Source organism: Mirounga leonina, unplaced genomic scaffold (genome assembly GCF_011800145.1).
Source record: "Mirounga leonina isolate KUSES-001 unplaced genomic scaffold, KU_Mleo_1.0 Mir_101595, whole genome shotgun sequence".
Classification (NCBI taxonomy): Eukaryota; Metazoa; Chordata; class Mammalia; order Carnivora; family Phocidae; genus Mirounga; species Mirounga leonina.
Genome location: NW_023270158.1, coordinates 3,082,081 through 3,106,747, shown reverse-complemented (window position 1 = coordinate 3,106,747; position 24,667 = coordinate 3,082,081). Strand labels below are relative to the sequence as shown.

Here is a 24,667-nt window from a genome sequence, read left to right as displayed (position 1 = left end):
ACTATTTGCAGATGAGGATATGAGACACAGAAAACCCTAAAGACAGCACCAAAAAAATATTAAAATAAGTGAATTCAGTGAAGTTGCAGAATACAAAACTAATATATAGAAACCTCTTGCGTTTCTAAATACTAATAATGAAGTAGCAGAAAGAGAAATTAAGAAAACAATCCCATTGACATTTGCATCAGAAAGAATAAAATAGCTAAGGATAAAATTAACCAAGGAGGTGAAAGACCTGTACTCTGAAAACTATAAGACACTGATGAAAGAAACTGAAGATGACAAAAACAAATGGAAAGATATTCCATGCTCATGGATTGGGGGAACAAATATTTTTTAAATGTCCATACTACCCAAAGCACTCTACAGATTCAATGCAATCCCTATCAAAATACCAACAGCATTTTTCACAGAACTAGAACAAATAATCCTAAATTTCACATGGAACCACAAAAGACCTCAAATAGCCAAAGCAAACTTGAGAAAGAAGAACAAAGCTGGAGGTATCACAACCCCAGATTTCAAGATATACTACAAAGCTGTAGTAATCAAAACAGTGTGGTACTGGCACAAAAACAGACACATAGATCAAAAGAACAGAATAGAGAGCCCAGAAATAAACCCACACTTATAGGGTCAATTAATCTATGACAAAGGAGGCAAGAATATCCAATGGGAAAAAGTCTCTTCAATAAATGGTGTTGGGAAAACTGGACAGCTACATGCAAAAGAATGAAATTGGACCACTTTCTTACACTATACACAAACATAAATTCAAAGTGGATTAAGACTAAATATGAGACCTGAAACCATAAAACTCCTAAAAGAAAACATAGGCAGTAATCTCTTGGCTATCAGCCTTAGCAACATTTATGGATATGTCTCCTTAGGCAAGGGAAAATAAACTAATAGAGCTATACCAAAATAAAAAGCTTTTGCACAGCCAAGAAAACCATCAGCAAAAAGGCAACCTACTGAATAAGGGAAGAAGATATCTGCAAATGATTTATCTGATGAGGGATTAATATTCAAAATATATAAAAGACTTATACAACTCAATACCAAAACAAAACCCAATCCAATTAAAAAATGGGCAAAGGACCTAAACAGACATTTTTCCAAAGAAGACATACAAATGACTACCAGACACATGAAAAGATGTTCCACATCACTAGTTATTGGAGAAAGGCAAGTCAAAATCACAATGCGATATCACCTTACACCTGTCAAAATGGCTAGTATCAAAAAGATATGAAATAACAAGTGTTAGTGAGGATATGAAGAAAAAGGAACACTCATGCACTGTTAGTAGGAATGCAAATTGGTGCAGCCACTATGGGAAACAGTACGAAGGTTCCTCAAAAAAAGGAAAAAAACTACCATATGACCCAGTAATTCCAAAATTCAGTGTTTATCCAAAGAAAATTAAAAACACTAATTCAAAAAGATATAGGCACCCCTATGTTTACTGCAGCATTATTTAAAATAGCCAAGATACAGAAGCAACCCAAGTGTCTATCAATAGATGGGTAAAAAAATGTGACACACACACACACACACACACACACAGAGGAATATTACTCAGCCACAAAAAAGAATGAAATCCTGCCACTTGCAACAACATGGATGGACCTAAAAGGTACAATGCTAAGTGAAATATGTTAGACAGAGAATGACAAATACCATATGATTCCACTTATACATGGAATCTGAAAAATAAAACAAATGAACAAACAAAAAAACGGACTCTTAAATACATAGAACTGGTGGATGCCAGAGAGGAGGTGAGTGGAAGGATGGGCAAAATAGGTGAAGTGGATTAAGAGGTACAAAATTCCAGTTATAAAATAAGTAAGTCATGGAGATGAAAAGTACAGCATAGGGAATATAGTCAATAATATTATAATAACACTGCATGGTGACAGATGGTGACTACACTTGTGGTAGTGAGCGCTGAGTAATACACAGAATTGCAGAATCACTATGTTATATGCCTGAAACTAAGTAACATTGTATGTCAACTATACTTCAATAATAAAAAAGTAAATAAAAAGCAAATCAGTATCATACAGGGAAGCAGAGTGCCAAAGGTGCTGGAGACTTGGTATTACTCCTCCTCTGCTCTGTTACATGGTAGCTAAGTGACCATGGGCCAGTCACACAGATTTCAAGGGCCTTGCTATGCCCATCTGTTGAAGGAGGGTTTCCAAGCTCTCTTAAAGCTCTGAAATTCTATGATTTAGAATCCTAAAAATCAAGTACATAAAACATTAATAGGCACAATGCTAGAGTGACAAGCATCCAGTTAATACCTTGAGGGAAAACAATGAGGTAGTATAACTTTTAACAGTAATTAATACAATTAAGGCAATAAAAATTATTTCACTCCTGAACAACCAATAGGTCAAAGAAGAAATCAAAAACGATCTTGAAACAAATGAAAATGGAAACACAACATACCAAAACAAATGACCAACAGGTATGTAAAAGACGCCCAACATCAGCAATCACCAAGGAAATGTAAATCAAAACCACAATGAAAGGTACGTGGCTGGCTCAGTTGGTGGAGTATGCAACTCTTGATCTCAGGGCTGTGAGTTCAAGCCCCACATTGGGTGTGGAGCCTACTTTAAAAAAAAAAACAAAACTACAATGAGGTATCACATTACACCTGTTAGAATGGCTATTATCAAAAAGGTAAGACATAAGTGTTGCCAAAAATGTGGAGAAAAGGGAATCCTTGTGCACTGTTGGTAGGAATGTAAATTGGTGCAGCCACCATGGAAAACAGCATGGAGGTTCCTCAATATTAAAAAAAAGAACTACCACATGATCCAGCAATCCCACTTCCAAGTATCCAAATGAAATAAAAATCAGGATCTCAAAGGGATATCTCCACTCCCATGTTCACTGCAGTATTATTTACAACAGCCAAGCTATGGCAACATTAGTATCTGTCTACAAATGAATGGATAAAGATGTAGTACATACATACAATGGAGTACCATTCAGCCATAAGAAAGAAGGAAATCCTGTCATTTGTGACATGGATGGACCTTGCAGGCACTATGCCAAGGGGAGTAAGACAGAGAAAGGCAAATACTGCATGATATCACCTGTGTGTGGAATATAAAAAAAGCCAAATTCATAAAAACAGAAAGTAGAATGGAAGTTGCCAGGAGCTGGAGGGGAAATGGAGAGATGTTAACTAAGGGTGCAAAGTTCCAGTTATAAGATGAGTAAGTTCTAGGGATCTAATGTACAACATGGTGTCTATAGTTAGCAATACTACATTACATACTTCAAAGCTGCCAAGAGAGTAAATCTTAAATGTTCTCACCACATAAAAGAATTGGTAATTATGTGAGGTGACAAAGGTATTAACAGTACTATGATAATCATATTGCAATATGTAAATGTATCAAATCAACATGTTGATACCTATACACAGTGTTATATGTCAATTATATCTCAATAAACCTGAAAAAAATAGAACTACCAAATATGATCCAGCTTCTGGGTATATATCCAAAGGAATTAAAATCAGTATCTTGAAGAGATTATCTGTACTCTCATGTTCACTGTGGCATTATTCACAGTAGCCAAGACATGGAAGGAACCTAAGTATCTACCGATGGACAAATGGATAAAGAAAATATATATACATACAATGGAATATTATTCAGTCTTTAAAAAGAAAGAAATTCAGCCATTTGCAACAACATAGATAAACTTGGAGGACATTACACTAAGGAAAATGAGCCAGACACAGAAGGACAAATGCTAAGTGACACCACTCATATGAGGAATTTACAACAGTCAAACTCCTAGAAGGAGAGTAGAAAATGGTGGTTGTCAGAGGCTGGGGGAAATGGGGAAGTACTATTCAAAGGGTACAAAGTTTCAGTTATACAGAATGATTAAGGTCCAGGGATCTACTATACAGCATAGTGCCTACGATGAATTATACTGTAGTGTATAATTAAAAATTTGCCAAGAGGGCAGATCTTATGTTAAGTGTTCTTGTCATGTTCACAAAATAATAATGATGATAATAATAAGAGGGGGAAGGAAACTTTTAGATGTGATGAATAGTTTTATGGCATAAGTTGTGGTGATGGGTCCATGGATATATAATTATCTTCCAACTGTATGTATCACATTGCATACATTAAATATGCATCGTTTGTTGTGTATCAATCATACCTCAATAAAGTGGTTTAAAAAAGTAACTTAAGACCTAAATGCAAAAGCTAAAACAATAATGGCTTTAAAAGAAAACATAGGAGACTATCTTCATAATTTAGATGTAGGCAGTTTCCCTATATGAGAAGAAAATAAGAACCATAAGAGAAAAAAACCCAATAAATTAGACTGTTTAAAAGTTAAAAATATCTGTTCTTGAAAAGATACAGTTAAGAAAATGAAAGACTGGAAGAAAACATTTATAAAACAGGTATCTGACAAAGGACTAGTAACCAAGATAGTATAAAAAGCATCTACTTACAATGCCACAAAAGACGACAAAAAATGATTTTTTAAATGGCCAGATACTTTGAACACTTCATAAAACATATGAAAGGTAAATAATTGTAATAAAAAATGCTCAGCAAAATTAAGCATCAAGGAGATGCAAAATAAAAACTAAATCACCACAGGATAAACAAAAATTAAAAGATCACCACCAAATGTTGGCAAGGATGTGGAATAACAGGAACTCTCACGTTCTAGTGGGAGGAGTGCAAAATGCTACAACCACTTTGGGAAAAGCTCTAGCAGTTTCTTTTCTTTTTTCGTCTTAAAGACTTTATTTATTTATTTGACAGAGGGAGAGACGAGAGAGAGAGAGAGCGAGCAAGAACACAAGCAGGGGGAGCGGCAGGCAGAAGGAAAGGAAGAAGCGGGCTTCCCGCTGAGCAGAGAGCCCAACGTGGGGCTCGATCCCAGGACCCTGAGATCATGACCGGAGCCAAAGGGCAGACGCTTCACTGACTGAGCCACCCAGGCGCCCCAAGCTTTAGCAGTTTCTAATAAAACTAATCACATATGTTCGCCACATTACCTACTAATCCAAATCTTAGGTACTTCCCCAAGAGAAATGAGGACATATTTCCACACAAAGACTTATTCAAGAATGTGGTTTTCTTCAAAATAGCCAAAAACTAGCAACAGCTCACATGTCTATTAATAGAAGAACTGATAATGAAATTGCAGAATAATCACTCAGTGGAATACTATCCAGCAGTAAAAAGGAATGGATTACTGACATGTGCATTATCAATGAATCTCAAAAATGTAATACTAAGTGAAATAAGCTTTACATAAAAGTACGTGTTAGGGAACACCATTTATATAAAGTTACAGAATAAACAACACTATGACATAACAAAGTCAGAACAGTGGTTGCCTCTGTGTGCGTGGGGCTGGAATTGACAGGGAAGGAGCATGAGGGAGCCTCGTAGGATGACGGTAATGTTCTGTATCTTGATAGGGGTTTGGGTTCCATAAGTATATGCATTTGTAAAAATTCAGCAAATGGCACACTTAGCATCTGTGCATTCATTCTATGTAAAACTTACATCATCAAAAAAACCTGTAAAAATACTGAACTCTAGTTACTGATCTGCATGTTGCAATATTTAGGGGATGCATACAGATGTCTACAATTTACTGAAAAACATGTTAAAAATAAAGTAGAATGAGGAACAGAGGGGTAGATATGTGATAAAACAAGTATAGTAAAATGTTAAAAGAGGTGGCTATAAAAGTATTTACCATAGGATTCTTTCACCTTTCTTGTATGCTTAAAAATGTTCATAATAAAATATTGGGGCAAAGGGGGAGTAATAAAAGAGAAATCAAAGAAGGAAGAAATAGCACAGAATGCTAAGGAAGAAGCACCAGGAAGGGAGGGAAGGAGGGAGGGAGGGAGGTAGTGGAAGGAACAGGAAAAAAGTATAGTAGTCCAAAAGCCAGTGAGAAAGGCCATTTCAGAGGAGGCAATGGCCAATTGTGTAGAATTCTGAAAATTCGAGTAACATTGAAAGCGGCCCATTGGATTTGGTTGTAGGAGGGATGTGAATGGAGCAGAGCAAAGCCAAATTGAAGTGGAGAGAGAGAAAGCTGTTGGTGAGGAAGGAGAGTAAATGAAAACAACTCCTAAGAAACCTAGCTGGGAAGGAGAGCAGAGAGAGGGGGCTGCAATTGAAGAAGGATGTGAAGTCAAGATAATGGACAATACTGGAGCACGTTTATATGGATGGGAATGATGCAGTAGAGAATCAGGGGATGCAGTAGGTAGAACTGTGTCCCCCAAAATGATATGCTTAAGTCCTAACTCCCAGCATCTGTAAATGTGACCTCATAGAAAAATAGGACCTTTGTGGATGTAATTTAATTAAAATGCGGTTATGCTAAACTAGGGCAGGCCTTAATTCAATGACTGGTGTCCCTATAAGAAGAGGACACTTAAATAAGAAGAGGAATTTGGACACAGACACAGAGAGACCCAGAGAGAAGACCATGTGACAGTGAAGACAGATATTGGAATGACACATCTGGAAGCCAAGGAACGCCCAGGATTGCCAGCCACTACTAGAAGCTGGGAAGAAAGAAGAAGGATTCTCCCCTAGAGCCTTCAGAGACAGAGCACGGCTCTGCTGACACCTTGATTTCAGACTTCTAGCCGCCAGAGTTGTGAGAAGTGATTTCTGGTACTTTCAGCCACCAAGGTTGTAGTACTTTGTTATGGCAGTCCCGGAAAACCAAAACAGGGGAGATGAATGGTGATGAGAAAGAGGTGGTAAGGAGAGAGGTGATGTTCTTGAGAAGGTGATACGGAACCATTTGCCCGCCGGAGGGGTCAGGCCTTTGATAGTATCAGGGCTACCCTCCTCCACCTACATAAGTATATACATAAGTATATTCAGGGAGGATCTAAACAATCAAGGGCTTGTCCAGAAGCTTTCGGGAATGAAGAATGCTTCAGACAGCCTTTGTAATAAATTCTCTGTCCTAGTCACTAATAAACAATATGTAGCCTGCATATTCAAGTTGCTAGTCTTCCTCTAAACATACAAGAACCAGCCCATGAAACTTAAGTGCAGCCATTCTCTGCCTTCCAAAAGAGGTTTGAGAACAAAGATGCAAGTCTTACCAACAGAAATGGAAGCAGGTGCTCAGCCAATGGTCAAAACAAAACCACCAGATGAAAAGCCCAGTAATCCAATTTCGGGAAGCTCCTTACCTTGAGCTGCTGTTGAAGTTCACTGTTCAGCCGGGCCAGCACTGCATTTGCCTCTTTATTTTTGCGGATAGCAGTCTGAATGGCCTTCTTCTGTTTGGAAGACTGTCTATAAAAAAGTACAAACAGTTCAAGGAAATAGAACTCAGAGGTCCGGACCCTTGTGGGTCAGAACACTGACTCATGAGAAGTGCTCAACTAACAAGGGGCTAATGTCACAGGCAGGCAGGCAGACACACACCAAATGAAACAAATTTGTCCGGATGAATTATTCACACCTGAAGTACTTCCCATTTTATAACTTGAAAGACAAGCTGTGAATTGGACCTTTTCAAACACCGCATTCCATTTATTCCAAGACATTTTAATAAGTATTTCTTCCTGACAAACCACATTAACTAGAATGCCCTTTTTGTGTAAGCCTTAATGGCATTTTTAAAAGACCTGCAGGTGGCCCCTGTGGACAAGTCTGAAGGAAATGAATAGAAGAACATTCTCTTTAGGAAAAATCCTACATTAACTTAGCCGGCCTATACAAGTCTCCTTCATTTCTTTATTATTAGGCATGAATGCTTGAGTGTGTCTATGTGTGTGAGTATGCTCAGGCATGTGCATATACCAGCATACATCTGTGGCACTTGAGAAAATGTTTTAATACCACTATTGCCAAATTAAGTCAATAGTAAATTCACAGAGCAGGTATAACTAGGGTGACCACATGTTCCACTTTGCCCGTTACAGTCTCTGCTTATACTGCTTGACTGGCCCTAATTATTCTTGGAACCCTCTTTCTCCCTCAAAGCTGTCTACAGTTGGGATGATATATCAACACGATGGTATAACCTACAGCCTTATATCCCACAGCAAAAAATACTGAATTTGCAGAGCAAAAGGGCAATTTAAGTTCCCCTAGGAAAACAGACATATGTGCAACCTGTGAGACGTAGGTTCTATGCCAGGGCAACTTAACCAGAATGCATAGTGACCATTGTGGAGATGATTACTATTCACTGAGAATATACACTATGCTACCCACTCTGCTAATCTGCAGAAGGCATACTCCGTTCCCCAAGAAGTTGAAAGATTAATTTTTTCATCCATAAATAGGCAGGGAAGAGGATTTAAAATCTACTTTCAGAAAGATAAGGATTGGATTTCCAGTTTCAGGACAACATGGAGTAGACATACTTCTCTCTACCCCACCAACTACAGTTAAAATCCTGGACATAATATGTAAGACAAACATAAGATTACTCCAAAAAGTGGAGTGAAGAAGGCAAACCAGCCCAGGAACTCAGTACTCAGGGAAACACATAGCAGTGAATTCCCTGGGTTTTCTCTTTTGCTTCATATATCCCAGACTGGATGGTGGAGAAGTCAGCAAGCCATAAATGTCAATAAGGTCAGACAATAAAAAGCCTCCCCCAACCCAAATACTGCTCTCTCTAGCCAAATGACTTGGAAAGGGGCAGCCTAGCAAGATATAAATTAGACACAATATCTCTCCTGGACATAGATATCTGCAAAATCTTTAACAAAATATTAACAAATAGAATTTAGCAATGTATTAAAAACTTATACACCATGACCAAGAGAGCTTTATTCCAGAGATGAAAGGCTGATTCGATATTCAAAAGTCAATCAGTGCAATCCACCATCCTAACAGATGAAAGAAAAAAATCACATATCAACTGATATAGAAAAATCACCTGATAAAACTCAATAACCATTCATGACAAAAACTCTCAGAAAACTGAATAGAGGCCAACTTGTCCAACTTGATGAAGAACTTCTACCAAAAAACTACAGCTGACATCATACATAATGAAAAACTGAATGCTCTCCCCCCTGAGATGAGGAACAAAGCAAGGATTTCTACTTTCATTACTATTTTCAACACAGTGCTAGAAGTCCTAGCCAACACAGTAATGCAAGAAAAGGAAATAAAAGGCACACATAATTGAAAAGAATGAAACTGTCCCTATCTGCAGATGACATGATGGCCTACATAGAAAATTCCAAGGAATCTATAAAAAAATTCTCTGAACTAATAAAAATGAGTTTTGAGGAGAGAAGATTAACATACAAAAATCAAAAGAATGGGGGCGCTTGGGTGGCTCAGTCAGTTAAGCATCCGGCTTTTGATTTTGGCTCGGGTCATGATCTCTGGGTTGTGGGATCGAGCCCGGCATTGGGCTCTGCACTCAGGGTGGAGTCTGCTTGTTCCTCTTCCTCTGCTCCTCTCCCTCCCTCCCTCTCTCTCTCTCTCTCTCAGATAAATAGATAATCTTTTTAAAAAATCAACAGAATTTTGATACACTAACATTGAATACTTGGGAAAAAATAAAAAATACAGTATCATTTACAAAGCTTCAAACTGAAGTTCTTAGATATATCAAAACATACACAAGATTTACATGCTGAAAACTATATACAACAGTAATGAAAAATAGGATCAAAATAGAGAAATATTTATCATGTTCATGGATTGAATGACTCAAAATAGTAAAGATGCCAAATCTCCTCAGACTGATATAAAGGTTTAAGACAATTCCTTTTTAAAAAAATTATTTTAGATTATTTATCTATCTATCTATCTATCTATCTATCTATCTATCTATCTATCTGATAGAGAAAGAGACACGCAAGAAGAACACAAGCCGGCAGGGGGGGCAGGCGAGGGAGATGGAGAAGCAGGCTCCCCGCTGAGCAGGGAGCCCCACGGGGCACTTGGTCCCAGGACCCCAGGATCATGACCTGAGCTGAAAGCAAATGCTTAACCAACTGAGCCACTGAGGTGCACCAAAGGTTTAGCACAATTCGTATAAAAATCTCAGCAAGAATTTTTGTGGATCAAGACAAAATTATTCTAAAATTTATATGGAAAGTTAGAGGAATTAGAATACCTAAAACAATTTTGAAAAATCGTAATAAAAGTGGGAGAAATAGAAGACATTTTATTATATAGCTATAGTAATCAAGTAAATAAGTAATGAAGACAGTAATCAAGACTGTGTGGATTAATAGGCAGAGGGAAACACACATCGATCAGTGGAACAGAATAGAGAACCCAGAAACACACTCACACTAGTACAGACAACTTACTTCTGACAGAGGTGCAAAAGCCAGTCAATGGAGCAAGAACAGCTTTTTCTTTTTTTTTTTTTAAGATTTATTTTATTTTTAGAGAGAGAGAGAGCGTGCCTGACTGGGGGGTGGGGCAGAGGAAGAGAATCTTTCAACCGCAACGTCCCAAACTGCTGAGCGCAGACTGGGGAGCCCAATGCAGGGCTCAATCCCACCGCCCATGAGATCATGACCTGAGCCAAAACCAAGAGTCAGACACCCAACCAACTGAGCCACCCTGGCGTCCCGAGAATAACCTTTTCAACCAACAGTGCCGAAGCAATTCAACATCCACAGGCCAAGAACCCTGACCCAGATCTTACATAAAACAACACAAAATGGATCAAGCAACTTAAATATAAAGTGTAAAATTATATAACTTTTAGAATAAAACATGAGAGAAAATCTTCAGGACCAAGGGCTTGTTCGTGAAGAGTTTTTAGATGTAACAACAAAAGCACAATCCATAAAAGAAAAAAAATAAGTTGGGCTTCTTCAAAATTTTAAAAACTTTTGTATTGCAAATGACTGTTAAGAGGATGAAATGACAAGCTATAGACTGAGAGAAAATATTTGCAAACCACATTCCTGACAATTGATATGTATTTAAAATATATAAAAAGAACTCTCAAATCTCAACAGCAAAAAAAACAATTCAATTAGAAAATGGGCAAAGGACATGAAGAGACATGTTTCCAAAGAGGATATATGATGGTAAATATACACATGAAAAGACATTCAACATCATTAGCCATTAGGGAAATGCAAATTAAGACCATGACAGGATAGAACAACCCACATACTTGAACAGCTAAAATAAAAAAATAGTGACAAAACCAAATGCTGGTGAGGATGTGGAGAAACTGCATCTGTCATACATTGCTGGTGGAAATGTAAAATGGTACAGCCATTTTGGAAAACAACTTGGCAGTTTCTTTTAAAACTAAACATACACTCCACACACAACCCAGCAATCACACTCTTGGACATTTATACCAGAGAAACGAAAATTTATGCACACACAAGAACCTGTACACAAGATGCTCACAGTCACTTTATTTATAATGCTCAACAACTAGACACAGCCAAAACATCTCTCAACAAGTGAATGGCTCAAGAGACTATGGCACATCCATACCACAGAATACTGCTTAGCAGTGCTGATTGAGATATATAACTTGGATGTCAAGGGACTGTGCCAAGTGAAAAAAGCCAAACTCAGAAGATCATGCTGTGTGATTCTATTTATATAACATTCTCAAAATGAAAAAATTCTAGAGATGGGAAACAGAGCAGTGGTTGCCAGGGGTAAGGAATGGCGAGGAGAGGGTAGGTCTGATTTCTGTACCTTGATTACAGTGGCAGTTACAAGACTCTACACATGTGATTAAACGGCATGGAACAATACATATGCTGTCCCAATGTCAGTTGCCTCGTTTTGATATTGTACTATAGTTAGGTAAAATGTAATCATTAAGAGAAACTAGGTAAAAGATCCACAGAACCGCTCTGCACTGTTGTTGTAATTTCCTGTGAATCTGTAATTATATCAAAATAAAAGGTTTAAAAAAAAAAGTTGATCAGAACTTGATGCCCCTCCTTACACTACTACTACTCTATGTGTGTCCAGCTCCTAACGGTTTCCTCCTCCTTTAGGAACTGGCTCCATCTCCTTCCACCTCCTCCACAGGGATGGGCCCCTGGCAGGGAGTTCTAGTTGTCTCAAGAAAATCCTCACCTCTATTTTGACACTTGAATGGATCTGGCCCATGCCAAGCTGACCAGATTCTCCCTCCGAAGGACTTGAGTTATGGCTAATATTTCAGTTCAGCCTGGGTCCAGCACAGTGAGAATGTAATCTCTGGAGTGGAAGGTGCTTGAGAAGTCTTTGTAGATAAAAACGTCAAAAACACCTTAAGAAAACTGAGAGGCATCAGAATGAGCCCCAGAAGGTTTGCAATCTTCTCTTCCAATCCACTCCTGCCACTGATTTCCCTGAATCACCCCTATATCCTTATAATAAAGAGTATATTTTGCTACCTCAAGTCGCTTTTTATTATTTGCTACCAAAGGAGCCGTAAATAACACAAAGATAGGATCAAGCCCAGAATACCTCTGAAGGGGTCAGCAAAGCATTTAACCTGCATCACCCTCTTAAGAGTTGCCTCTGGAGTTTCTCTCTTCAGGTCCTCCCAGTATTTTTACTCACTGTTCCAGGCTGCACTCTAACTGGCATGGTTTCCAGGGAGGAAAATGAAGGAGTAACACTTAAGTAGACATTTATTTTGTCTCACTCTATTGTGTGTCATGCTATCTATCAATTCAGAACTGCAACACTGTGAGGCACTGTCCACTCAAGGTTTTGTGGCAGACTATCCTCCAAAACCTGTTCTTGCGCCTTCTTACATGCAGTAGCCTATTATTCTCAGTTTGAGTGGCCCTCCAACTAGAAACTACATTTCCCTGTCTCTCTGCAGGTAGGTAAGACCATATGACTAAGTTTGGGCCAAAGGGATCAGAGATGCCACTTCTGAGTCATACCCTTAAAAGTAGTCTGTTTTCTCTCCATTTGTTCCTTCCCCCTCTCTGGGGCCCAGAATGTGAACATGTTAGGGAGCCATCTTCAACCACAGGGATAAAGGCAACCCCCATGGGGATCTAGAATAAGAATATGGGCAGGCACCTGGGTTCCTGCACGGAGCTACTCTATGCTTTGGGACCACTCACCAACTCAGACTTTTATACAAGAAAGAAGTCAATTTCTATGTTATTTGAGTGCTTGTTACCTGGGTTACATTCAGGCAGCTGAACCAATATTTGAAAGAATATAAACTGGGGTCTCTAGATGAGAAAAATCTTAGCCTTCAACCTGAGCCCTGATTTCTCCCAAGGAATTGTGAGCACAGCTTCTAAGAATTGAACTTGTATTGCCTTTTCTCTACTTGGAAATGGCAGGTTTTCATTAGGGATGCCACTCATCAACCCCACAGACATTCCAGTACTGCCAGCCATGAAGCAGGAAGGAAAACAGACTCCCAACCACACTGAGAATGTCATGCAGGCAAGCAGACACTGCCACACTGGCTGCTGGGCATGCCCTGGGGTGGTCCAGGACACTTCCCGGGGTTATAGAGAAGAGCAAAAGCCATGGAGGCGGGCACAGTTTCAGTCGTAGTACTGCTATACAACATCCTCTCTCTCTAAACTGTTCAAACCATTCTATTTTCCCAAAGTCCATCTTTACTAGATGCACAAGATGTGAGGGGAAACCAAGTAAGCCAAATTATTTCTTTAAAAAACCTACTTTTGTCCTTACAAGCAGCTCAGTAATTTTGACACAATCCAACAGTTGTTTATTAGTTATAGTCTGGACTCAGCAGCTCACTTAGACTATTTTATTTTTCCTTTGCCCTAAATGAAATAGACAATGACGATATCTGAAAGAGATTTTGTTTCTTAACAATAGTTCAGTTCTGACGTTCATTTCCCAAAGAGAGGATGACCATTTTCCAACTAGTTTATTTTTTTGGCCTTCCTTAACCAGTGTTCTGTTAGATAATTAAGAAAATTATTTGTGACTCTTTTCTCAAATTTCCCCAAAACAATACACAGTAAAGACCACTCTACATGCATAGGAGAGAAGTTAAGATCCTACAGACAATGGATGTCTAAGGGCATCAGAGTTTCATTCTTTCCCAGAACCCTGGGTGAGAAAGAACTATACAGACTAACGATCATGTGTCTGGCTGTCTCTCTCTCCAGGGCTTAAAAAATGATGAATGCTAAGTTGCTTCTTATCAACCCCAAATAAAGTAGTCTAGGAACTAAAACAAGTTGTATGAAATTCCCTGACCCAAAGCTTACATCCAACATTTACAGCACTATTTGTGTTGCTGTGGTCGCTAGCCTCTCTCGGTCTGACACCATGTGGTCACCTAACTAGTGAGAGAGTATCACAATGAGGGACAGTCACTAAACAGGCAGATAAAAGGAAATATCTCCTTTCAACAAACAATTCGGGGACAACTGTATATCTATATGCAAAAGAATGAAGTTGGGCCCCTTCCTCACACTATACACAAACATGAACTCAAAATTAACCATGGGTTTCAATGTAAGAGCTAAAACTATAAAACCTATAGGAGCAAACACAGGAAAAAATCTTCATGAACTTGGGTTAGGCAGTGGTTTTCAAGCTCTGACACCAAAAGCACAAGTAACAAAAGAAAAAAAATAAACTGGACCCCGTCAATATTAAAAACTTTTGTGCTGCAAATGACACCATCAAGAAAGTGAAATGATGGGGCGCCTGGGTGGCTCAGTCGGTTAAGTGACTGCCTTCGGCTCAGGTCATGATCCTGGAGTCCCGGGATCGAGTCCCTGGATCAAGTCCCGCATCGGGCTCCCTGCTCAGCAAGGAGCCTGCTTCTCCCTCTATCCCTCCCCCCTCTCATGTACTCTCTCTCTCTCATTCTCGCTCTCTCAAATAAATAAATCTTAAAAAAAAAAAAAAAGAAAGTGAAATGACAACCTATAGAATGGGAGAAAATACTTGCAAAGCACACATCTGACAAGGGACTTGTATCCAGCATAGGTCAAGAACTCATAACTCAAAATAAAAAGATAAATAATCCAAGCAGGAAAAGGCAAAGGATCTGAGCAGACATTTTTCCAAAAAAGATAAACAAATGGCCAATAAGCACATGAAAAGATGCTCAACATCATTAGCCATTAGGGAAATGCAATCAAAAACACAATGAGATACCCCTTCACACCCACCAGGATGGCTGTAATAATTTTTTTTAAAAAGGTAACAACAAGGGGCGCCTGGGTGGCTCAGTCAGTTAAGCGTCTGCCTTCAGCTCAGGTCATGATCCCAGGGTCCTGGGATCGAGCCCTACATCGGGCTCCCTGCTCAGCTGGGAGCCTGCTTCTCCCTCTCCCTCTGCTGCTCTGCCTGCTTGTGCTCTCTCTCTCACTATCTCTCTCTGTGTGTCAAATAAATAAATAAAATCTTTATTAAAAAAAAAAAACAGGAGAAATTGGAACTCTCATATGTTACTGGGAGGACTGTAAAATGCTGCAGCCACTGTGGAAAACAGTTTGGCAAGTCCTCAAAATATTAAATATAGAGTGACCATATGACCTAGCAATTCCACTCCTAGGTACATACTCAAGACAAATGAAAACATAAGTCCACACTAAAACTTGTACACACATAGTATACCAGCATTATTCTTTATAGCTTCAAAGTGGGAACAACCCAAATGTCCATCAAGTGATGAGAAGATAAATAAAATGTGGTATATCCATACAATGGGACATTATTTAGCAATAAAAAGGAATCAAGTACTGATTCATGCTACAATATGGATAAACCTTGAACACATTATGTGAACTGAAAAAAAGCCAGCCACAGAAGACCACATGTTGCATGGTCCCATCTACATGAAATGGCCAGAACAGGCAAACCTATAAAGACAGAAAGTAGATTAGTGGTTGCCTGGGACATGGACAGGGAATGGAAAGTGACTGCTAATCAGCACAGAATTTCTTTTGGGGGTGATGAAAATGTTCTAAAATTAGTTTGTGACAGCAGTTGAACAACTTTATGCATATACTAAAAACCACTGAACTGTACACGTAAAAGGGTGAAATGTATGCTATATGAATTATATCTCAATAAAACTGTTTAAAAAAAAAAGACGAAGGAAAGAAACTGAAAAAGACCTCTGCGTGAGCTCCACCAGCTGCCCTCCATCCAGTCGGTGGAGCGGGGGGTGCTGTAAGCACCACTGACTGACCAGCAGTAATGTGAAGCAGAGACCCAGTGGAAAGCCAGGGTGGCACATGGAAGCAAGTTTAGCCATCTGTGTCCCTGACAGGGATCCATCCCCCAGGCTTGACAGTGGTGGAAAGATGATCAAAGCTCTCAGGGGCCATTAAGGACAAAACAGATTTCCTTTATGCACTGATACCACCAGGGAGCTGTCTATTTGGAAAAACAAACAACAAAACCATCATCTGAAGAGTGCTACACAGATTCACAATGGGGTTTTGGCTTCAGAGGCAAGTTGCACCCACAGAATCTGTTGCTCCTTTTTCTACAACAGCGTAAGCAGGAGAAACCCACAGCAGCTCCTGGGATCAGCAAGGTCCTGAGAGCAGTGTCACAGGGCTTATCTTGAGCACTGACGTTAGTGACCAGTCGAGTTCACTTGTGAAGTCACACACAGTAGCAGGTTTCTGCCCTCAACACCTCGCTCAATTTCACTACAGGGAAACTGAGGCGAGTGATAGCCTTTCTTAAAGCCAAAGTCTCTGTAGAAAATTCGTTTGTCCAGGGCGCCTGGGTGGCTCAGTTGGTTAAGCGACTGCCTTCAGCTCAGGTCATGATCCTGGAGTCCCGGGATCGAGTCCCGCAACGGGCTCCCTGCTCAGCGGGGAGTCTGCTTCTCCCTCTGACCCTCCCCCCTCTCATGTGCTCTCTCTCATTCTCTCTCTCTCAAATAAATAAATAAAAATCTTAAAAAAAGAAAAGAAAAGAAAAGAAAATTGGTTTGTCCAGAGCATTATTCTCTTGGTTCCTGGCCTTATCCACAGACGCCCCCACCCCGCCACCCCCTCCAATGTCTATTACAGGCAGTCAGACAGATATTCTGGAGGCTCCACAGGTGACCATTCTGTTCTGAGATGATCGACAACAGAAAATTTTCATGGGGAATGAAAAAAAATCACAAGCACATCTACTCAAAGTTGGGTCTGAGGGTCAGGAAGCTAGCCATTTGCCCTGGGGGGCAGCATAAGACAGGCAAAGAGGGAAACTGCCATTTTTATCACTGTCTTCTTCCTAGGAAAACGTGGCCCAGCACAAGGAAGAGGGGTGGGAAGGAGACGAAGAGGAGGAGGGAAGGGAAGGAAATCAAACCAAACTGAAACACCACAGCTTTGTACTCGCTTGCCCCTTGGCTCAGGTTAAGTCCTATAGCTTAGAAGGTCTCTTTCTAGGTGACTGGGAGCCTGTAGTACCACCAGAGAGGAGGAAGGCAAAACTACAGCCATAAAATCACACTCTTCTATGGCCATGGGTATAAATATAAACAGATTTACATGTACATGCATACGAAGATTGAAAAGGTAGTTTCTGACCTCCCTGATGTGACGTACTTACTTCTGGACTGCTGTGTGGGGTTTCCCGGTCACTGCCAACGCTGCCCCACCAACAGTGCTAGAAGGCTCTTGGCTTTCTGGAGCTGGGTTTTCAGGTCGTAATTTCCTTCGGATGGGCTTTGATGGAGGCTGAGAATATGGTATGTCCTGTGGATTAAATACAAAACAATAAAACCCAAAAGTTAAAAACTGAAATGCTCCCCCATCATGCCCATGTGCTCATGTTCCTCCTAGGCCCATTCTCAGGTCAGGTGCACACTCTGTTCAAACCCCACACCCGAGGATATAAAGCTGATTCATGGCTTCGCGAGAATGGGGGAGGGGGGGAAGGGGGCGGGGACATGGGCATCAGATTCTAGGGGCCTTTCTTTTTTCCTTTTTTTTTTTCTTTCCCTGCTTGCAGCCTATTACCGCTTTTTGCACCTGAAAAGACCCAGGAATCAGATTCCAGTGGCCCACCTGCCCACCCTCCCTTTTTTCAATGCTGTGTGCATCTCACACCATGAGGCCTTTTCTGACTGAAGACAAAGCTCGCTCTTGCCTCACTTTGGGTCTTGTGGGAATATGTTGTAAGTTTTGAAGTTTGTGAAGGTCTCAGTCATCTGCTCCTCATTCTTCCACTCCCAATTCATACATGAAGCCAAGCTCAAGGGCCACAGTGTCTTCTGGAAGGAGACAGCCAGCCTGCTTCCTGGGAGGCCCCTCCTCCCCCGTGCTCCCAAGCCCAGGACCCATGCTCTGACCAGAGGAGGGCCTTAGAAAAATGGGGAGCAGCAAGGAGAGGGTAACAAGGTGAACAGAGAGCACAATAAGTGAGTGGCACCTCCTGAGCAAGTGACCTGGGACTCAGTGACACTGGTGGGCTATGGTGAAGACACCAAGATGCAAGAGGGGACTGTGGCACATGGACAAAGAAGGGCAGACTACCCCGCCCCCCACCAGAGGCCCTCCTAGAGCCTCAGTAGCATGAAGGGTTCTGCCAAAGGCACTTGGCCCTCCCCACCACCCCTCCTCAACTTGCCAAAAGCAAGGCCGCCATTTAGCTGGGAGGCTGAAGAGGAAGTGCAAACTGTCAGTGACATCAAGGTCAGACCCAAGAATCATCAGCACCCTAATCTTCACAAAAAAACCAAATTCTAGGAAAGCTGGATCATTAACATTCAGGTCAGGACACTGAAACCAAAGTAAAACAGATTTGCAAACAGAGACCAGAAGCCCAGGGGAGGGGCTCACAATGCCATCACAGAGGCACCTTCCCACAGGCCTTACCTTCTTTGTTGGACTACTGTCTGCAGCTTGAGAGGGGGCTCTGTTCAGCTGGGGGTGTATTTCAGCCTCAGATGCTTGTTCAGACTGTAGTGAAATATCACAGAGAAGATAAAAATGCAAAAACATGAACACCTAAATATATAATGGACAGCACTTAGAAAATGTCACTAAGTGGAAGCTGATTTAAACCAACTTGCAGCCAAGCATGGTCAAGTCTTTGGATCCTTGAGAAAACCTTCTCTAGACCCTGCCATTCCTTCCCATGTCCCCTTTGTTCAATCTTAGGAAAAGGAGTCATGGTAGTGTTGTCTATAACTAGACATAGGTATTGCTAAAAACGAATGTTTTACAAGCTCAAACTAAAAAAAATAATAATAAATAATGCTTATTGAAAAAAAAGGGCTGGGAAATGAACTAAAATTTTAACCCAAGCACTAACAAAAACAGTAACCATAATAAAAAAAAAAAACAGAAACTTTAAAAAACATTAAATACCTAAGAAAAACACTCTAAGAGATATGACTCTTTACCTTAAAAATGTAGGGGTGAGAGAGCATGATGGAAGGAGTAAACAGAAGGGTTGAGGCTGCCAAGTGGTATGGAACAAGCGCACAAAGATTGGCGAGGACTGCCCCCAAAGCACTTCAAGACCAAGCAGATGCCAGAGAACCAAGCAGGAGAGTACAGGGAGACCAGGCACCATGTGCTGCTCCCTGTCTCCAGGAGGCCTGCTACATGCAGCTGCTATTAGCCATCAATGCAAAGTGTTAACATGCAAAGAAAAAACCCTCCGTATGAACTAACGTGACTTCTTCATTATAGTGACATCAGTCCTCTACCCACAAAGTAATATGCATCTGCAGCACAACAATCATCCTTAGGGTATCCATTCTGTCCCTAACCTGGCCTTCCCTAACTCCTTGCAGAGCCTGGCTTCTTCCTTCCTCTGCCTCTACTGAAACGGACAAGGGCACTAATGCTCCCCCATTTATTGGATTCTTGCTGCCTCTTCTAGTTTTCTCCCAAGCCTTCTGCCCAGCACAGCACCCCTATCTTTTAAAACTCCTGTCCCTGGCATCTGAGGAACTACAATCTCCTACTGGCAATCATTCTCTCTCTTTCCTGTTTTGACTCCTCTTATCCCTCAGATATAGGATTTCTCAAGGTTCTGTCTTTGGTTCTCCCACCGTATTCCTCCTACCACCATTCATTCTTTTCCAGAGCAATCCCATCTGCTCCTACATTTGCATTGCCCTAGCTAGAAACCTTGATTCCCAACCACCTCTCCACCTCTTCAAACCCATCATGCAGGCACTCAACATGTATGAGTTCTCATTCCAAGTTTTGCTTATGGTCTTCTCCCTTCCATTAAGGATAACTGTATTGCTGCTGCCGTCGACACTGATCTGAAACACCAAGCACTGTGCCACACAGTTCCCCAGGAGGTCTGCACAAATGAAAGCATTTCATCATCACAGTCCTAAGAAACAGTTATTACCCCCATCCTATCGGTGAAGACACTGAGCATCAAGAAGTTGAGGAACTCACCCAAGATCCCACAAACAGCAGGGTCTGGACCCAGGCCTCAAGTTCCAATGGTGGGCTTGTGACCACTATGCTATACAGCCTCAGGTACTCTTGGACCCAAGTGGTACTCATTCAAGAAATATTGATTGACCAGCTACTGCAGGCAGGCCCCGTGCTAGAGCTGGTATTCAAGATAAACAATACTTAGACCTTTCTTACAAGAAGCTTGAAGTCTAGTGGAAAAGGCAAAGAAATGATGGGGCAAACATGCTTCAGTGGAATTCAGACTTTGGTGAGTAAGTATGGGGGCTCCAGGAACACCCAGGCCACGTGGGTCAGCAAAGATTTGGGTGAAGGTGATGTCACAGCTAAGACCTGAGTGATAAGCAGGGTGCAGCCACCTAGAGGGGCAGTGCATGGGGATGGTGAGAAAGGAAGCTCCAGTACCCACCAGCTTAGGACACCATGACAATTCAGAGGCCTATCCCCAAGGCAGGAACCATGAGAGAAGCAGATGTAAGAGCTCACTTTCAGGCACACTGAGTTTGAAACACCCGGGCAACAGCCATGCAAAGCTATCTGGGAGCCATTCCTCATCAAGAGTATGGGGAATGTAAGAGTTCACCCACCTCCCCTGGGGGTTCTAACAAATGATGTCATATTTCAACACCTGCAGGCCCAGGGGCGCCTGGGTAGCACTGTCGGTTAAGTGCTCAGTTTGATTTCGGCTCAGCTCATGATCTCAGGGTCCTGAGATCAAGCCCTGCAACTGGCTCCTCGCTGAGCATGGAGCCTGCTTGGGATTCTCTCTCTCTCTCTCCCTCTGCCCCTCCCCCCACTCTCACGTGTGCTCTCTCGAAAGAAAGAAAGAAAGAAAAGAAAAAGATCTGCGGGCCCAATGTCAGCTTTATTAATGGCTGAGTGAGGGCCCAACAACCTCTCAAACGCAGGGCTTCCCCTGACCTGTGCGGAAGAACACAGCTTGGACCTGATGTCCCTTCTTGCCTTCCATCCGCAAATCCATTGCTTGGAACACAAATGTTCTGGCCTCAAGTTTATGCATGCAGTCCTCTGCAGGACCCCAGGTAGGCACTGACACATCCTGCCAGCCAGCCAGAGAGAAAAGGAGTGACGGACCAGTCTTGCCTTTCACCTGCTCAGCTCCCCTCCATCATCAGGCAGAGAGAAGTGTTTGCCCTAATGCTCCCTTTCCTGAGGAGACGAGCAGTCTCCCTCTTGTGGAAATACTGAGGGAAATGATAAATCAGACCCTCTTTTCAACAAAAACAAGGATTCCAAGCATAGCAAAAGTAGTAGAAGGTCATTGTCATTGCCTCTGCTTTCTCTTAAACATCTCTAAAAACCCAAACGACAATACAGTGGGAGTTGGGAAGGATGAAAAAGCAGTTGTGAAAAGTGCCTGACAATTTTTTCCATTTATAGGTTTACCTTCCTGAAATCAGATCTAAAGGCTGAGGTTTTCTAGCTCCACAACCAAGAACAAACAGCTTCTTGGCACTATGTGAGGTGGAATCTCACCATCAACCTCCTTGGGAGGAACATCAAGACTTCCCCTCCCCACTCCATGTCTGATTCTAAATGGGTCCATCCATGGAACATTCAGAGGAGTAAAATCTTGCGAGGGGCCTGGAGCACAGGAATCACGAAGGTCCTGGAAAGGCAGAGCTTCACCAGGGCCAGACATTATCCCAGGAAAAGAGATGAGGAAAGAAAACTAGCATTGTGGTATTAAAAAAAAACAAAAAACAACCAACAACTAAAGATGAGATTTAGAGTTACAAAAGCCCCTCTTTGCAAGAAACTATTTCACTTTCCCTCAGGAAAATAGTGTAAGGCTTAGCAGCTGAAAAGCAGAACAAACTGGGGAGATTTCTTTGCTATTTCTTCAGACTTTTCTAAGGTAACTTGAAGAGAATGATAACCCATGAAACAGGGGAGCCTCAGCAGCTCCCTTTTATCTCCATATATTAAAGTAGAGAACAACTCTATGAATATGGACAATATGCCCTTGTCTGAAAGTTCTCATTGTCTGAACTGATATCCAATGCCTGAATCCTGTGGATTACAATTACTAGTACAAATGGCAGTCCTTCCCTCACAGCTCACAATGTAACATGGACCCAACCAGGATGTGGCAAGGCAGGAAAATGTACTTTTAGCCAAGAGCTCATTGAAACTCCAGCTAAGGTTCCTTTTAAAAATATATATCTCATATTTTTAATATTAATACTTCCCTACCCACAAATAAGAAATATAGTTTCATCCTAATTTTGCAAGGAAAAGCCTGTATGAGTTACATGGACTTAGAGGGTGCTGCCACTCCAAATGTAGAGATCTGTTCTGGGATTTTGCCTACTCCCATGGTTGATGGGACAACATGGTCCCTGCTCAGGTAGCTCCCCAGAAATGGACACAGGCCTAGGAAGGCTAAGCATCTTGCTTCTCCACTAGAAGAAGGGTTTGTTCAGTTACTCAATTTTACAGATATTTATTTCACATATTTCATGTATCACTTTCCAAAAATCTTCATCTCATGTTCTGCTTCTGGGAACCAGACCTGAGACACCAGGCAAACTGCTCCCAAAACAAGGGAGTTAAAGCACTCTAGTATTCTCCTCCTTGGTCTCTCTCTAGGATTACTTGCTCTGGAAAAAGTCAGCTGCCATCTTGTGAGGACACTCAATCAGTCCTAACAAGCAGCCCATGTAGCGAGGAATTAAGGCATCCCACCAATAGCCATGTGGGAGAGCCACCTTAGAGGTGGATCCTCCAGCCCCAGTCAAGCCTTCAGATGACTGAAGCCTAATGAGAGACCCTGAGCTGAAACCACCAGATCAGTTTCTCCTAAATCTCTAAGCCACAGAAACTATGAGATAGTAAATGTCAATTGTTCAAGGCCTCTAAAAACACCCACTCTAATAGGTCTGAAATTTGGGGTCTAGTAGGGTACGGAATAAGGGTGAACAGTAGAGAAGAATAAGAGAGCCAAAGCTGGAGAAAAGCAGTGAAGTGGATCCCACATGGTCTTAGAGATCACTGTCCCAGATGGTCTATTTGCCACTCAGCACCATTCCCCACTTCCAGGCTCTTCCCTATGTTGCAGGGGGTAAAAGCCTGGGAAGAACATTTATAAAATCTCCTTTCAATAATATTCCTTGTTGACTCCGACAGTCACTCACATGAAACCAAGAAGGTGAGAGAAACAAGCTGTGTTACTGTTCCTCAGGCAGTGGTGGGAAGAAAAGCATGGGATTCAGCAGTCAGAGGATCTTATAGTGGCCTCAGGCATTTCCCCACAAATCATTACTTAGATGCTGTGGGCAGCCTGAGGTCCTCCAGGTATTTCCTTTAGTTCTTGCAATGTCTTAACATTCAGAAACTTGCGGCAAACCTGACTGATGGCCTTCCCTCGTCTTTGCTCCTCTAGCACAGCTAATTCCTTAAGTACCTAATCCCTTAAATGAAATCTCTTCCAGTGTGAAATACCTAGAGTGGTTTCTGATTTCCCAACCAGACCTTGGCTGATACGTCCATGTTGAGGATTTGGAGCTTACCCTGACGGCCATGGGGGAGGGGGGGGGCACTGAAAGATTTTAAGTAGGGAAGTGATAGGACTAGATTTGCATTTTAGAAAGATTATTCTGAATCCAATGAGTAAAATGTATTAGAAGCAACCCATAGTGGGCAGAGGCAATTCACTTAAAAGACGAAAATGAAAACAAGACAAGAGATGATGGTCACTTAAACCAGTCTGGTGGGAGTGGGGATAGGCAGATTTGAGAGCTATGTGGCTTGAGACTGGATACATCCTTGGTGATTGATGGTATGTGATAAATGAAAGGAAAGAACAATGACACATGGGAGCCAGATTTTGATCTTCAACAATGGATAAATGGTTGAGAGGAAATAGTTTAAAGCCAGAGGAAAAGAAATATGGCAGCATAAAAGCTGAATAAAATTAAGCAGATTCATCACAAGCAGTGCTAAAACAACCGACCTCTATCTTCTTACAGCAGTATCTCTCAAATAGGGGTTCCAGGGAATACCAGTTCTATGAATTGCCTAGACAGGGATAGGAAAACCTTTTCTGTAAAGAGCCAGAAAATAAATATTTTTAGTTGTACAGGCCATTTGGTCTCTGCATCTCCAATGCATATGTGCAATTCTGCTACTGAGTGTTAAAGTAGCCAAAGAAGACAACACAATGAATGGGTGGGACTATGTTCCAATAAACTTTATCTACAAAAACAGGATGGTGGGACAGATTTGGCCTGTGGGCCATAGTTTGTCAGCCCCTGGACTAGAGGA

General features: G+C 41.4%; 1 protein-coding gene across 1 annotated transcript in view; it reads right to left on the bottom strand.

Annotated features, from left to right (window-relative positions):
• REPS2 (RALBP1 associated Eps domain containing 2) overlaps window positions 1-24,667 on the bottom strand; it is a 216,897-nt gene that overhangs the window by 10,582 nt on the left and 181,648 nt on the right. Inside the window, exons 15-17 of the mRNA XM_035000243.1 lie at window positions 18,812-18,895; window positions 17,544-17,689; window positions 7,250-7,355 (exon numbers count right to left, since the gene is read on the bottom strand). Coding sequence (XP_034856134.1) covers window positions 7,250-7,355; window positions 17,544-17,689; window positions 18,812-18,895 — 336 coding nt within the window. The remainder of the gene's footprint in view (window positions 1-7,249; window positions 7,356-17,543; window positions 17,690-18,811; window positions 18,896-24,667) is intronic.